This window comes from Amblyomma mixtum, chromosome 4 (genome assembly GCF_055824585.1).
Source record: "Amblyomma mixtum isolate Tamu chromosome 4, ASM5582458v1, whole genome shotgun sequence".
NCBI classification, from domain to species: domain Eukaryota; kingdom Metazoa; phylum Arthropoda; class Arachnida; order Ixodida; family Ixodidae; genus Amblyomma; species Amblyomma mixtum.
This window is the reverse complement of record NC_143015.1, coordinates 25,044,677-25,061,923: the sequence shown is the minus strand read 5'-3', so window position 1 is coordinate 25,061,923 and position 17,247 is coordinate 25,044,677. Positions and strand designations below refer to the sequence as shown.

The 17,247-nt window shown below is 48.7% G+C and overlaps 1 protein-coding gene across 1 annotated transcript in view; it reads left to right on the top strand.

The window, feature by feature from the left end:
• LOC149345918 (retinaldehyde-binding protein 1-like) overlaps positions 1 to 16,037 on the top strand; it is a 69,038-nt gene extending 53,001 nt beyond the window's left edge. Inside the window, exons 4-5 of the mRNA XM_089541222.1 lie at positions 663 to 773; positions 15,846 to 16,037. Of these exons, the coding sequence (XP_089397348.1) occupies positions 663 to 773; positions 15,846 to 16,037 (303 nt within the window). The remainder of the gene's footprint in view (positions 1 to 662; positions 774 to 15,845) is intronic.
• The last annotated feature ends 1,210 nt before the right edge of the window (positions 16,038 to 17,247 follow it).

The window sequence follows — 17,247 nt, the reverse complement described above, 5'->3', positions numbered from 1 at the left end:
TCTTAAATTTTTCTTCCCCTACTTTTTTCCATACTACTTGCGCATGCCAGCAGTGGGCTACTGTTCACATTAACAAGCATGTACACATTTGCATTTAGCAAATTATGCGACGATGCGAACACGTCATTTCAGTGCGCTAGGGCTTATAATGGTCATTGCCCACATTTAGCCGTTCTCTGTATGTCTGTTTAAGCCGCTTTTATGGCAGGGTGCTTACCTTCCCACCGAGTAGTGGTGGGCAAGTGAGCCCATGCCCACCGTGACAGGCGGCACCTGAAGACGACATTTGTTTACTGCTCAGGCTTTGTTCTGAATAACTCCTAAAGACTGAATACCCTGTGGGATGTTTATCTGTCGGTGTCACTTTATCAGTTTGTGCAACTAGTGTCGGCCATTGATGAACAATTGGTATTGCACATCTCATAGATGAAACAACATAAGGTAAAGAAAAAGAAACCGAAACTTGATTAAAACTTCTCTCCTTAAAATGAAATGTTTGGATTCAGGATCTTGAATAGTGCAAAAGGTATTTTACGCCACAGGTTGCATTAAAATTAATACAGCCATACTCAGACGTACTCATCGAAGCAACCACTTCGAGCTTCGGCATTATATGAAACGTGCGCGTCAGAAATTGTCACTTAGCTAGGTATTGATTTCAGGACTGCTTTCCACTGCGGATCAAAGGGATATACATTGTCAACAATCCGGCAATATTTGATGTCCTGTTTCTTCTTGTGAAGCATTTTCTAAAGGCTAAGCTTGTGAAGAGGGTAAGTTGTTGTTCATTTAAAACGTTTACTTTACAATTGACAATCCTATCGACCAGGCATCTTACCTGCCTTGTTCGGAAGAACCTTATTTAATCCTAAGTAAGGTTGTGACTATGAATTATGACGTACCATAACTGCCTTTTAGCAGTGCGAACGACCTTCGAGTGAAGAACCGCCTTCTTCTAACCCGCTAACATCCTTTTCGGTCTCCTTTCGTACCACTGTGCTTCAAGTTGCAAGCGCAGCTTACTCAGTGAAAGATATTTTGTCCTATTAGCAAATGGCCATTAAAAGAATAGGACAAGGCTAGGAAGAAAAAACAAGGCACGCCTGTATACTCCTGAGAGAACTGCGTACAGAACAGCCTTTTTAAAATGTATACGGCCCAAGTGCGCATTGCCTCTGGGCCCCTTTTGCATCGTCAGTGGTCAAAATCGCCAGAAGGTGAGAGGACTCTAGTCCTACCCTTTCCCGCTCTGAAGACGCCTGGGGATGATAGAGCACCCCACAACACGGCTTGAAAGCAAACCCCTTGGGACGTATATTTTTAAAAAGGGCTGTACCTTGAGCATACAGTGTTCATTAGTTTGGTCATATACGTTTTTGTCGTGAAATCGACCAAGGCTTATTTACACTCCTTCTTATTTTTCTTTCCCTTTAGATTATGCCTAATGGCAAACACCTCAAATAAAAAAAAAGTCTAGGAAGCAGGTGAATCATATAAACATAGGCCTGAGGCATGCACACAATTGTGTGGAGGGTGCTACCCGCTCCAAACGGATGTCTCTCACATCCGGAAGAGCTTCACCAAATCCGATTAAATCCTGATACACACATCGTTTGACCAGATTCACGTGATGTTTGAACAAATGCTCAGGTGGGGTGCGCGCTTGCGAATCTTTTTCTTGCGCTACCTTTTTCCCGGCAGAAAGGTGCACGTTAGCATTAAAGAAACATCGACCCCACTTAGTCAAGATGTGTGAAACCAGTATATTAAATAAAATTTTTAAAGCCAAAGCTTTATTGGCCTAGCAGGAGCCAAGGCCACCAGGAAGCCACTTCGACCTGCAAGCGGAGAAGCGGTGGTGGTGTGTCTATCACAAGACTAAACAAGTGGTTCGTTGCTGCTTGCAGCCGGCGTCCGCCTCCGCCGCTGCGCCGACCGTCGCCTTGCCAGCTGCGGTCACGTGACTATCCACATGACTCCATTCGCTTAAAAAGGCGCAGGCACCGCTCTCGCGTGCGCGCGCGCCTCTTTGTGGCCATGGACGAAGCTAGTCAGCTGTAGCTGACGTCTAGCTACTGCGCGTCCAGTTTTGAGACGGCGGCATACTACTTCTCTGACCATCGATCTGTGTTTGTGGCAATTAAGCCAACGAGCAATAAATGTTGATAATCTTAGCCTATGTCTCTATATAAATGGCAATTAATCAAGCATAACCATGAAATTATAAAGCTTTGGCTCGAATATGCAGGTATAGCTGGGCTAAGCAAAAGCGAATTCTTTATTGTGTAAAGCAAAATATGCTAGGTATGACTCTGGCTATGACGTCACAAAGCCGCGTTTCCATAAATGTAAAAAAAATTAAGCAAAACAGACACCAAAGCCACATGAAGAGGAACAGGGTTTAAAGTATATCCGGGGTTTTCTAGGGAATTTAAAGAAAATTGGCTTCCACAGATAAAAGCCGAGCGAGTTAACAAGAACACCTACTTTCCGAGCTATCCATGTTGGCGCACATCAAATTAGAGGTTCATCCTCTTATCTACCAAACTGGTCGAAGAAATCTAAATATTTACTATCTCATTAGGATAACAGCTTAGTCGCGAACACTTCTTTGAGGGTGTTCATTATTAAAGCCGCAAATCTCCTCAGCACGGTGCTTTAACAACCTTTGGTTATACCCGTTTCTGATTTAGCATCGAGTACTGAGGAATTAACACAGCAGCGCGCAGCGTTACTACGACCAGATAACAGCGCTAACAGGAGAGACAATGTCCCATGCGCATGCGCCATAAAGGTAAAACCACTGTGGGATGTAGCTGTCCACGCGACTCAGTCTTTAGGTTCTCGAATTCTGTGAGAAATGGCCAAAACTTGGGGGGGGGGGGGGGGCACAGTGCCGGGGTTGTGTTTTCTTAACTCTTATAACTGATAAGGCTATCAGTAATGGCCAGCTAAAAATGTCGACTTGAAAAGTTAGACAAGCCAGTAGCTAACATGAATAGATTGTTTTCAAAGACCTACAAATAGTGACACTACTATGCCGCAAAAGCTCGCCTTTTTTCCTCTAAACGCCTATTTACAAAAATTAGTGAGGGGCATCCCTGAAACACCCGCTAATTTCCGATTATATAGATGAATGGGATAGTTGCAAACAAAATTACGTTATCGGAAAGTGTTCTAAACTGTATGAACATTTGGGTTCAGTAATGCATAGCCTAAAGGCGATGCTGAAGGATATGCTTTCAATACCTGTGGTCAATATGTCATGAACATATGCTGGAAAACTTCATTGTTAGTTCAAAAATACAGCAACTGCAGTAGACATAGGTCCAACGTGTAGGGCAATGCCCTAAATTGAGGTGCGTTTTTAGCAATGAAATAACGACGGCTATAATGTTACATTCATGAGTTGCGTTATGTTTGATCGATACGAACTAGCCCGCATGGTTAGCCTGTTGCAATCACGACCGCTTAGCGTCGACCCAAGCGCAGATATATCGCTCCAAATAGAACCGTATACACGTATATTCACGGGAACTTCGTGGTTTAAAAATTCCTCCTTGTCTGGGGTTCGGGGCCGGGAGCCCCGCCTGTACGCGGCAGTCACTCCACCAATTCAGCAAATGAGGTCGGATAGCAGGTGGTAGGGCGAGAACCAACTCATCAACATCTCGAGGTGGAAACGGTGGGCGTCCATAGTTAAGCATACGGAATGGTGCAGTAATAAGAGAGCAACTGCTCATTAGCATCCACCCAAGCGCAGCCATACCACTAAAAAGGGAAACTAAAGCCTATTCGCAGAATTTTCTTGCTTGAAAAAAAAAAATATTTGCGTTCAGGGACAGCGCATGATTTGCTGAACGCTGCAAGCTATGAAAAGCACTGTGAATGGCGCAATGCAAGCAGACAAGTGTTAGGGTAAAAGAACAATTCAAAAGACGTTTATTCGTCTTTCCATTACAAAGGAGCTCTGGGTTAACAAGAGGCCGAGTTGCTTCTTTCGTGTCCAACACCTGAGTCTGTTGTTTTCTTTACGCGCCGCGCGAGCGCTCGTCCTCCTCTTCCTCTCCTCACATCACTCTCTGCTCACACGGGCGGCTCGGGTTGCTCTAGCTCAAAGTACGGGTTGCTCGCCCTCCGGAGAAGGATCTCCGTCGGCGGGGATGAGCTGGCGCTCAAATTCGGCCATCCTGTGCCACCGACCGTCCCGGTCGGAATCGCCCTCGCGTTCCGATTCTTCAGAACTTGCCTCGTTGAATTCCCGGTCCCAGAGCTTCAGCTTGTCAACCGGTGCAACACTGCTGTATGCTCTTCGCCTTTGCCGCGCCGGAGGCACGTTTTCGATGCGGTAGCGGTCGTTGGGAAGCCTTTCTCGGATGATGTACGGTCCTTTATATTTTCCTTTCAGTTTCCTTGACTCCCCATTTGCTGCCGGTTCTCGCTCAACTAGTACAACATCTCCGGGATTGTATGTCGGCACTTCCACCCGCTTCCTATTGTACCGCTCCTGTCGCTTGCGTTGGTCTTCTTTTTTTTCTAGCCTTTCCTTCAAAGCTTGAACCTTTGGGTCATTCAGCTGGGCAACGGTGAGCACGTCTTCTGTCGCTATGCATATTGCAAGGACGTGAACGCCAGGAACGATATCCGTCTCTTCTGGGGGGTCGTATGCAGAGCGGCTTAGTGCATCAACATGAGCCATTGCCGCCCCCTTACGATATTCCATGTCGAAGGTGAACTCTTGCAGTCGCAGCCACCATCTGCCAGTACGGGGAAGCAGATTCCTTTTGCTCATCGCTGCCCGTACTGCGTTGCAGTCAGTGACCACCTTGAAGTTCATCCCGATTAGGTACACTCGAAACTTTTCTAACGCCCAAACAACCGCAAGCGCTTCTAGTTCGTATGAGTGGTATCTCTCTTCGTAGTCAGTTGTCCGCCGGCTTGCGTAGATGACAGGATGAAGCTGCCCATCTGCTTGTTCTTGCAGACGTATTGCTCCTAGGCCGTCTTTGCTGGAATCCGTGTGCACCTCTGTTCTTGCGTCGAACGCGAGATGCGCCAAAACTGGCCTTTCAGTCAACTTCATCTTCAGTTCAGTGAACGCGGCTTCGTGCACTGAAGTCCACTTCCAAACTGCGTCCTTAGACGTCAGTCGCGTTAGAGGTTTAGCAGTGCTGGCGAACCCTTTTACAAATCTTCGAAAATAGCTTGCCAGACCCAAAAACTGACGCACCTGGTGTACATTCCTTAGTTCGGGAAAGTCAGCGACGCTCTGGATCTTTAAACTTCCGGGTCGCACTCCTCTGGCAGAAATGTCGTAGCCAAGGTAATCGACTTTCTCGAAGAAGAAACGGCACTTGCTTAATCGCAGCGTTAATCCCGCTCCACGGAGGACATCCAAAAGCATTCTCAGGTGGTCAAGCCCCTCTTCCACGGTCGTTGTGGGCAGCAGGATGTCATCCATGTAGGCGAGAGCCACGGTGTACCGTAGGAGACACAGTACAGCGTTGATCATTCTCTGGAACACTGCCGGTGCGTTGGCCAAGCCAAATGGCATTCGAACGAATTCATAATGGCCGTCTGGAGTAACGAACGCAGTCCTGTGTCTCGATTCCTCTGTCATAGGAATTTGATAGTAGCCTGACGCAAGATCTAGGCTCGTGAAGAAGCATTTCCCTCTCAGACGGTCCAGTTGATCTTCAATTAAAGGCAGTGGATACCAGTCCTTTTTTGTGACACGGTTGAGGGCACGGTAGTCCACGCAAATTCGTTGCTCCCGTCTTTTTTCGCACCAGTAGGACAGGACTTGCATAATCCGATTTGGAGTAGACAACAATGCCAGGTTGCTTTAGTTCTTCAATCATTTCTTTTGTGTGTGCCCGTTCGGCGTAAGAGAGTCGGTAGGGACGAAATTTCACTGGCTCCAGCGTTGTTAGCTCAATGCTCATTTCAGCGGCATTTGTGCAGCCAATCTCTGAAACGGTGGTTGCGAAGCAGTCCTGATACTCAATAATAAGCTGTTCGAGCTTTTCACGTTCCTCAGGAGCAACACCAGGACCTACTTGAATCTCTTCGCTCGGTATCATTAAGGGCTGGACAATGCTGGTGTCCGACTCACCCTCTCGTGGCGATGCATCGTCTGGGTAGCAAATTTCCGCTCGTGCGACTCGTTCGTTCGCTTTGATGGTCAGTTCATGATTGGAAATGTTCATTATAGGGACTACTGTTTCGTTGGTCCCGTCAACGCTGAGGACACAGCGTGGTATGCAATGCTCTCGACCTTCTTGGCACCTGAGCTGCATGTCCACGAAGACATCTGAGCGTGGTTCGCTACCAGTGGCGTAGAGCTTAACGAAACCCACGTATTTTGATGGCACAACCGTTGTTTCCTTCGCCCATAGGCACACAGGTCGTTCTGGGAGCTCTGGAATTTCAATGGACTGAAGCGTGTCGTCTCTATTGTCCTCGTTCCTGTGCTCCTCAAAAATCCGCACTGTGTTCTTCCGCCTCACAATCGTGATGTGTGGTTGCTCGGTGAAAGGTTGGCCCACAAGTAGGGGTATGGACTGTGACGCGTCCGGCACGACCAGCACGGGAACGTCCGCTGTAGCTTGGTCGACCGTGAGGGTGATGTTCGTTTCCCCACACGGTGTCACATGTCCGGACCCGTAGCCCCCGATAGTGAACGGCTTGGTCAACTTCGTGTAAGCGACTCCGATTCGGTTGGCATCCTCCTTACGCAGAGTTACGCATTGGCTACCGAGATCGACGTATGCTCGTATGTCGCAGCCGTTCGCTTTCGCCATGATAAAGTACTTTTCGTTCGCCTCTTCAGCGGCTCGGAGATCAAAGCCCAACACGTTCTGAGCGACGCGTGCTCCTCTCCGTTTTTGCCCTGCAGTCTTTTTCTCCGTGGCCCACTCGTCCGCAAGCGTTGCATCTCGCCTTTCGCTGTGGTGCCGGGCAATTGAGGGACACGTGACCGTACTCGCTGCAGTTGAAGCAGAGGGGCTCTCCTCTTTCACTACATGGCGGCTTCCTCCTCGCCTTCGGAGAAAGGTTCTTGTGGTCGGTAGTGTTCAAGGTCGACGCCATTGCTTCGCTTTTGTTGTCATGGGCGTTGGCATATGCGGGGAAACGAGAATGGTTCGGGGGACCACTTGATTTTGAACTTTTGGGGGCAGTGTTTCCCAATCTTTCTTCGAGGCGTTTCAGGCAGTGAAGAAGGTCTTCCGGCGACTCGTACGTGCGTACGTTCACTGCTCTAATTACGTCGTCATCGTATAGCCCCGTGATGAGGTATTCAATGCATGCTTCATCTGTGAGGTTGCAACGGCGAGCTTTCGAGAGCTTGTCGTAGTAATAACACTCGATGGGCTCACCGCGCTTTTGTCGTCGCTCCTGCATTTCCCGATGGAGTCGTTGGAATCCCGCTGTCGTGGGGAAGGCGCGCTTAATTTCTTCTTTCCATTCCGGCCATGTTTTGTTTCCAGATGTCAGCCGGTCGGACCAATGGTAGACTTGTGCCAAGTCGTCCACGCGTCTTATCCAAGCGTCTACTGTCGGAGAGCTGGATGACACTGGATCAAACGATGGCACTAACCTAGCTGTCTCTCCCGCGCTGATGATGGGTGTGGCCGCTGCTTGCTGCGTCTGAAGCAAGGCAATTCCACTGATGGCTTCTCTCACTGCGGCCTGAACGCTGGCCTGCAGGATTTCCGCCACGTTAATCGTTGACGGAGGTATCGGGGATAAGTTTCCATTTGTCACCACGTTGTCGGATCCGCCTTCACTTGAGTAGTCGGCGCCGTCGTTCCCGCCATCGTTGCTCGGTCGTCCGCCATCTTCGTTTGCCATATCCGTTGAAGATGCTCCGGTGCGGGTGACAGGCATGGTGGGGCTTGCCGGTTAACTTCGTAAGTTCGGGCGAACGTTGACTCTGTCCCACTTCTGAATTGTTAGGGTAAAAGAACAATTCAAAAGACATTTATTCGTCTTTCCATTACAAAGGAGCTCTGGGTTAACAAGAGGCCGTGTTGCTTCTTTCGTGTCCAACACCTGAGTCTGTTGTTTTCTTTACGCGCCGCGCGAGCGCTCGTCCTCCTCTTCCTCTCCTCACATCACTCTCTGCTCACACGGGCGGCTCGGGTTGCTCTAGCTCAAAGTTCGGGTTGCTCGCCCTCCGGAGAAGGATCTCCGTCGGCGGGGATGAGCTGGCGCTCACACAAGGATAGGGTTGCGTGCCAACGAGCAAACTTTGGTTAATGATATTCTAGGTGAATCAAGAATAACATATGGCCATATGCAGGGCGTGTAAGTCGAAGGAAAGATAACCGAAAGCTCCTACTGCGACAGAGTGGACTCCAAGAAAATTCAGACGTAGCAGGAGGCGTAAGCAGTGAATTGGCGGCACGAGATAAGGAAGTTTGCGGGGATACTGTTGCCACAGCTGGCGGAGGACAGGTATAACGGGGAAGTCTACTGGAGTGGCCTTTCTCCTGAGCTGTACGTAGTTAAGGCCGCGTGGTGGTTCTATGGTTATGGCACTCGGCTGCTGAACCAAAAGACACGGATTCGATCCCGGCCACGGCGGTTCAGTTTCGATGAAGGCGAAATTCTGGAGGCCCGTGTGCTGTACGATCCCAGTGTACGTTAAAGAGCCCCAATTGGTCGAAATTTTCTCAACCCTTCAATACAGCGCCCCTCATAGCCTGAGTTGCTTTGGGTTGTTAAATATCTGTAAGCCAATAAAGTTAAGGCAATGATAATTGCGTTGATGGATTGTTGCGTTTGACACTGGTACGGCACCGATGAAGTGTCGATGCTCTTAAGGGTTTTGATTGCGGTTACGGCATTACCCTGCATTTGGTAACGTCTTAATTTTTGCGTCAATTCGAACTCGGTCGAGACAAGAGACAGCGATGTGTGGTTCGTTTACAAGCTCAACATTTCGACGGAAGGCTTCGCTCGTATCAAGGCTCCAGGTAGCACCAATGAACGGGGATGTGCGCTAGTTATGCATTCAAGTTTTCGTTGTTTACATCATAATTCCCAGTTGCTTGCTGTGCCGCCATAACGTAGGTGGTATTGCTGAAGGAGAAGAAATTTTGTGAGATTTTCTAAGACGGACGGTTGTTGTAAAAAAAAAGGCTCCTGCTTATCTCAGCTAACCCAGGTTATCCAAAAAAAAAGTCACGCTTGCATAACCAGCGTGAAGTAACTCTGCAGTGCCGCGTGTCTGCAGCAACGTTGTCAGCGCCAACGCCTACAGTCCACATCTCTCTCTCCCTCACCACTGCCTCGTACCTCAAAACGCGATTGAGGCGTCCACTGACCCAGGGCGCCATTTATGATCCCCTTCCGTTACCATAAAATCATCAGAATCTAGAATGCTGTCAACGCCAACGCCAATAACACAACGAACGCCGACGGCCTATAGCTTAAGTGCCGGGTTTCTACCACAACGTTGTCAATGCCAACATGGACGCAGACATCACGGCAGCAGAAGTCTGCTCCGCTCTCAACCACATTAAAACCACCGAGGCCGCCGGCGACGACCGCAAAACCAACACGATGCTCCCTAACCTCGACGATCAGTGCGTCGAGGCACTCACGGGCATCTTCAACCAACACTGGCATGAGAGTCGACTTCCAGACACTGGAAGCAGACCGAAGGAATTTTTATACCGAAGCCAGGCAAACGATTGGAGGAGGGCAACCTCCGGGCCATCTCGCTCACATCCTGCCTGGTAAAAATTAATGGAACACGTCGTACTTAGTAGACTCCATACTAACGTATACCAAGAGGACCCCCACCCCCCACTAGGATCGGCTTCAGGACCGGCCTGTCCACCGAAGACATTATGTAGCAAATCCAACACGATATCTTCGATCCGAACCCCATCTGAGCTTGAAGAACCACCCTAGGTCTATACGTCACCAAGGCTTTCGACAACGAGCCACATGCTTCCATCCTGGCAAACCTCTCACAAATGAATGTAGGCACTGACACTTACAACAACATCGGCGACTTTCTTCATAACCGTACAGCAGAACTTCACATTGCAGACCTCCGCAGCGAGATCACCCTAGGCACCCGAGGAACACCACAAGGAGTAGTCCTCTCTCCGTTCCTTTTCGAGAGGCCTCCCTCCACTCCAGGAAGACATACCTCACATTAAACACTCAATATATGTTGATGACATTACCTTCTGTATCAACTCTGGCTCAGACAGAGAAATCGAAAGCTCCCTCCAAAGAGCAACTGACAAAGTCCACGTCTTTGTACAGGCAAAAGGGCTCACATACTCCTCCATGAAGTCCGAATTGGTACTCATCAGGCACAGACGAGTTCGCCTGCCTGTCCCCGACCCGCAAAAGCCTATTGTGCTCCAAGTTGACAAATCCCATACCTCCGGTCCAGATCATCCGTGTTCTGGGCATGCTAATACAGAATAGCACGCAAAATTTGGAGGCCATTCAGTGTCTCCGCAGCACCGCCGATGAGATCAACGGCCTCATTCGTCGCATCGGGACCCAGCGCAGAGGTATGAAAGATGACGAGTTCTGTTGGCTTATGCAAGCTTTCCTCTTCAGCCGGATTGTATACTTCTACCCCTGCTATCACCTTCACTGGAAGTACGAGGAAGCTGTGGACAGCATTATACACTCAGCGTATAAAACGGCACTGGGGCTGCCCCAGCACGCCAGCATACAGCATCTCCTCAAACTCGGCAGCTAAGACACGCTCACAGAACTCACAGAATAACACAAGACCGCCAAAATCCACCGCCTCTCCCACACCAAACACGGCCAGCTCATACTTGACAGTCTCAACATCAACTCTATAGGCGATATCCATCCCACGGCCCCCATTCCCTTAGGGGTTTATAGCCGCTTTGTCATACACCCAATCCCCAAAAACATGATATCTGGCCGCCATGATACACGCCGCCAGCTCAAAGCCAAAGCATTGGATGCCAGATGCCTTGCCGACGAGCACAATATATACGTGCATGCTACGGGGCAAAATGGAAACACATACGTGACTTGTGCACCCACGCCGCAATGCACTGTCGTCACCACCGCCACAGTACGAGACCACTCTCCCGCAGCGGCGGAAGAAACTGCCATCTCGCTGGCCATCGCTGACTCACGTACGCGCACAGTCCTGAGCAACTCCAAAAGAGCAAAAGAGCAATACAAAACTACTCGGCAGATTTTATCTGCCACCCCGCTGCACGCATCCTCCGCGGCTACACTCCCAACCATAAGATCAACCTCGTCCAGGCACCTGCCCACACAGGAAACTCTGGAAACACAGAGGTCCACCGACTAGCCCGAGGAATAACGAACCGGGTGGCCCAGACGCGCTTGCCGAGGCACCCCACACCTTTGCCGAAGTAACCAACATCCAAACGGAGAAGAGACGCTAATTCCCGCCTCTCCACCCCAGCTTAAATCGAGAGGAAGACACCAAGCTCCTCAGGGTGCAGACACACTCAATCCTTAGCCAGTTTAGACTACCACTCATCACAGACGAGGAATACGACTCCGTGTGCCAAAATTGTTACCAGGTAGAAATCGCCTACGAGGCGCATATTCTATGTGGTTGCGCGGGAAACCAGCCCCCACGAACCTTACTCTCAGCTCCTTCCGAGGAAAGATGGCATCAATTCCTCAGAAGTCCACACAAGACCATCCAACTGGCACTCGTTTCGTGGGCACAAGTCGCCCTCACCTGGGGACCAAACCAAGCCCCCTGCCCTAAATCCCGATATTCTATGCCAATAAAGTTGTTTCTCTCTTTCCTAACGCATGTAGCGCACATCTGTCACTGCCGGCACGTAGCTTAAAGCTTCGACTGAGGTGTCCAATGTCCCAGCAGGCCAGTTATGCGGCTTTCCTTAGCTTTCGGAAAAGAAAAAATGAAAATTGGTTTTGCGGAAACGAAATGACGCTGTAATTGTCTCCGTACCTCATGGACACCAGAATAGCGCCTTAAGGAAAAGGAAGCAGGAAGTGCAAAAATAAATGAAGAAAGGGGTGCCTTAGTGGAGGTCTCCGGAATAACTGAGCGGCTGGGGATCTTTAAACTGCACTGACATCGTGCCGCACAGGGGGGGGGGGGGGGGGGGTTGCGTTTCGCCTGCATCGAAATGCGACCGCCGCTCTCAGGTTCCAACTCGGGTACTCCGGTTCAGTAGACTACCGGCTTAACCAATGCGCCACCACAGAGCGTTCTGAAGCTTTCACTCTTCATTGGTTTCGGCTACCCGTTTAGCGCGTTTCCGCTTCTTACGATTGCAAAATTTTTCGCACTGTAGGCAATGTACACCAGATTATCGCACTCGGCGCAACGTCTGGGAGTACCAACTCTTGAGGAAGTCGGCTCTGGCTGACTTGCTTCGTCTATAGCGAGACACAAATTGGCAGCGGGAGCTCCCACTCTTCATCGGTTTCGGTTGCCCGTTTAACGCGTTTACGCTCCCTGACGATTACCAAATGCCTCGCACGGTTGGCAGTGTCAACCGGATGATCAGATTCGGCCCGACGCCTGCGTGTACCCGCTCTCGAGGACGTCGGCTCCGGCTGACCTGTTTTGTTCATAGCGAGACACTGGACAGGCAGAGCGCAGCGGCCGCGATGACGGCGGAGCGCGCTGCTGCAGCTGCTGCGAGTCACGTGTTTAACCTATATAGGATGACATGCTCCGTTACTTTACCTAGGCTAGAGGTGAGGGAGATGAGGTGAACAGATATCTGGAAACTGCAAGCCTTGTGCCTGAGCCGCCGCGGTGGCTAAGTGGTTATGGTGCTCGGCTGCTGACCCGAAAGACGCGGGTTCGATCCCGGCCGCGGCGGTGGAATTTCTTTGGAGGAGAAATTCTAGAGGCCCGTGTACTGTGCGATGTCAGTGCACGTTAAAGAACCCCAGGTGGTCGAAATTTCTGGAGCCCTCCACTACGGCGTCTCTCATAGCCTTAGTCGCTTTGGGATGCTAAACCCCATAAACCAAACCAAACCAAACATTGTGCCTGATACTATGACCGCTTCAGACCAGGTCTGTCGACACAGGATATCATGTGGCAGATACAAAATGACACCCTAGACCAAGGGCCAGTTAAGGCTGCTCGAACTATTATTGGGCTGCACATGAGTAAAACCTTCCATAATATTTCGTATGCTGCTGTCCTCCCAGACCGGCAGACATAAATGTAGGGACCCGTATCAATAACTACACTGCCAAGTTCCTAAAAGACAGGAGTGCAGAGATCTACCGGGGAGAACCCAATAGTGCGAGTATCAATCTTGGTACGCGAGGCACTCCACAAGCAGTTCTACCTCCCTTTCTTTTGAACTTGACCGTGCAAAATCCGTCGCCGCTACTGGATAACATGGATAGATACTGGAAAGCATGCCGCCTATTAAACACTCAATCTATGCGGATGATAGCTTGATCTTGACAAATAATAGATCAGACGTAGGAATTTGTGAGGCCCTGCACAGTGCAGGAGAGGTTGCTCAGTCTTTTGTGCAACAAAATGGACTCACCTGCTCGCCTAAGAAATCTGAGCTCCTTATTATTCGAGGCCGCACAAAGAAAAAGGAACAAAAGAACAGCACGGAGAACATCAGCGTCAATGTGGCTAGGAATCTTGTGCCGGAAGTCCCGGTTAACAGGTAGCTTGGTGCTTTAATCCAGTGTAACACGTACGATGGTGAAATCATCAAAAGATTACAGACGACCGGGCGCCAAATTGCCGGACACCTAGGAGAGCGGCCACAAAACATTAAGGGATGGAGGAGAAGGAGGGAGAACGCTAAACCAGGCTTTTCTTGTTAATCGCATCAGTTACTTCTTCCCATGCTACCACCTCTGTCTTAACGAATCTGTGAACAGCGTCATAAGTACGGAAGAAAGCTTCTCTCGGACTGCCCAAATTTGCCAACACTGAAATACTTCTCGGTCTAGGAGTATATAATAACCAAGATGAACTGAATGAGGCCACAAGATATGGCAGATTGAAAGGCTCTCTCCTTCTGAGGCTGGGAGACACGTACTAAACAAACTCAACATTAATACTGTAATGAATTCGGAAGACCGAACACCACTTCCGGACGTCTTTTGACATCAATTAATCGTGACACCATTACGGAGGAACGTGCTTCGAGGTAGACAAGATGGGAGACGAAAAGCGAGAGCTGATGCAGTATGGGTAGATGCAGTGCAGAATACGTAGATGTTCCCCCATGCATATACGTACGAACCGCATGCAGTACACGTAGATACAGCGAACGAAACCTGCTACAAATTCACAGTATGTGCAGTGACCGGGAAGGAAGAATAATTAACACGGCTGTGATTTAAGCAGCCCCAGTTGTAGAAGCCGTAGAGGCTGCTGTGGCGCTAGCATCACGGATCCATCGACGCACATTGTCTAAAGTGACCCCAAGCGCGGACCATTACGAATTTCTATAGCGGCGCGGTAGCAAGACGGCAGCCTGCACCTTGCAGGGTTGCGCTGCACACCGTAATTAGAATTAGTATGGGCCCCAGGTCATTCAAGGAACCCGGGAAACGAGGAGGCATATCGTATAGCTCGAGATCAGAAGAACTGGGAGATCAGCCGCTCAGTCTCGGATCCCCGGCGTGAATTAAGCACTGACCATGTACCGTAACAACTATTATAAGAGTAGAAGACGGATTTTATCCACCTCCGCATGCGGACCTTAGCAAAGCACCGGTCACGATGCAAGAAGGATATAGACACGATCCATTCTAAGCTCCCACAGGTTATCATTTGTTACGAACGGAGTGTATAACCCCACATGCCTAAATTGTCAGGGCTTGGCAACCCAAGATCAAATGTTATGAGTATGTGTGGTAAATCTCGTATGCTCCTGCCAGCTCCCTCCGAAGGGAGCTGGAATCAACTGCTGCTGAAGAAAGAGAACACAACACTGGAAGCTTTTGCTAACGGGGCCTTGGAGGTCACCCATGTATGGGGGTCACGCTGAGGTACAGTCGCCCACAGTCTACTAGTCCTTAACAATAAAGTTGTTTCTTTCTCTCCCTATCGCGAGTCAAGCGGTACGTCACGTGGTTACTTACGCAACTCAGCTCCTCCTGTTCAAGTTCATTCGTGCGGACACAGCGAAATCACCGCCGCTAGGGTAGTAAAGCTTTCGCTTTAAAAGAGGCTTGGATTGCGCTTCCTGTTAGTTATTATTTTTTCATAGATGCTGTAAGACAATATAGGTTCATTCAGGAGTTTGTCAACAGCTTGTCACCAAGAAACAATGCAGAGAACACTGAACAGGTGAAAATGTGTTCCGAGTGAGTTCATCATTTCGGAGCAACAGATAACAAAAAAGCAAGTAGAAGAAACGACGAATGATCGGCATTGAGAGATAACTGTTGGAAAGATCCCATTGACGACAATATACTATCAGAATCATCACTAAATAGAAAAGAAGCCTCCTTATGCGACATGTGCTAAATGGACTCAGCGTAGATCAAATCTTATTCTCAGTGCACACGTACCTATCTCGGCAAATTATTCAGTGCTGTTGGGACGCCTAAATTTCAAGAAAAATTTTCACTCCTCTTCGTAAAGAGGAAGTAGCCTGTCAAAATGAACCGTTATTGGCGCTGCTAAAAAGGACTCGTACATGCATATTAAGCTAGCGTTAAAAAGACTGTCATATAGGGCGGCCACAAACGACTACAGTTGAGCTCCTTTCGAGCCACGGTGTCATGCAGCTAAAGCGCCTTACTTTTTTCTAGGTTTACAGCGATATTCGGCGCATGGAAACCGGTCTAACAAATTTTATTCCTATTTTCAGATTCGCCTCTTCGGTTACGACTTGCACGAGGTGCGCGACCTTGTGCCGGATGACCTCATTTCGGAGGTACATGGAGGCACTCACGAAGCGTACGACTACGACAGGATGGAGAGGGAATTGCAGAGTCACGCTAGCTACTTTGAGACGATGAATACTTATGGCTATCGCAACGTACAAAATGTTCACCTCTGACAGCAATTGCATATACGCAACATGCTCAAATACGTCCTTATCCTACACGTCTCCATTAAAAGATCAGCATATTTTTTACCGCACATCCAGGATTATTGGACCAAAATTTTGAATACTGGAATGCTGTGTGGACCTGTTATGAAAATATTAAAGATAAGGGTTGATTCTTCCGAAGCGTATCAAAGCCTTTCTTTCAAAGCTTTTACCATCGCTCGCATCGAGCAGTTAGGACTGGCATAGAAAACCAACCAAGAACGTCTTTGATGATGGCAAGAACGTTAATAGTAAAAAAACGTAACCTGCAGATGGGAGATCTGCAGATATATTGAGCGTTGCAGTGAAATCTTTCAATATATGGAAACAGTGCGTTCGTAAACTCTTCCCTGTTGAACAATGCCTTTGTCCAGAATTTTTGGCCATGTATTGCATGCTAAGGGCCCTACTTTGACAGCTTTGCTATTAAGGGGACAATTTAGCGAAGGTAATTGCCTCGAAATGTCGACTACGTGAGAAGTTTGTTCGGTATAAAGCACTTTAAATATACCAGTAAGAATACCCAGTTCCACCGCTAATTCAGACAATCCCACGTCTCAGTACAAACGAGCGTAAAGTAATGGCAACCTTTTAGGCGCCAGTGCTAAAGCACTGCTGCTGATAAGCGAAGCGGAGAAAACGAATGACAACGTACGGCTGACCTTTTAGGCACAGCTGGTTTAAAGCAAAAATATATCAAGCCAGGACACATTGTCCGGTGCAAAGGTTGTAAAACTTCCTGCTTTGCATGTAGCAATTGGAACCTTTTTAGATATTGCACAAACCTTGCGCCTGACAAAGAAGCGCTTCCATCCAAGATGGAGGTGCAAACATATCGCTCGCGCATTTGTCGCCAATGTATAAGAAAGCTGTCATGCTTCGACCTGTAGTACAAATAAGACTAGAGTGTCGCAGCTTTTAGTCATGTAGCAATGCATGAGCCAGTTTTCTGTTGCTTCTAAACATGTTACTTGGTAAATAGCGACAACCACTTTAGGGCTTGACTTTTTTTAAGCCAAGCAAGAATCAGGACTAGTTTTTGATACATTTTGTTTCATCACTGCGCTACAGTTATGAGGGATAGAGCTGTTGCGGGGAACATAAAAGGGATGACCATGAAGATACAATAAAATTTTACAGCAAAGCTAGCAAAGGTCATCTTGCTTTTTTTGGTAAG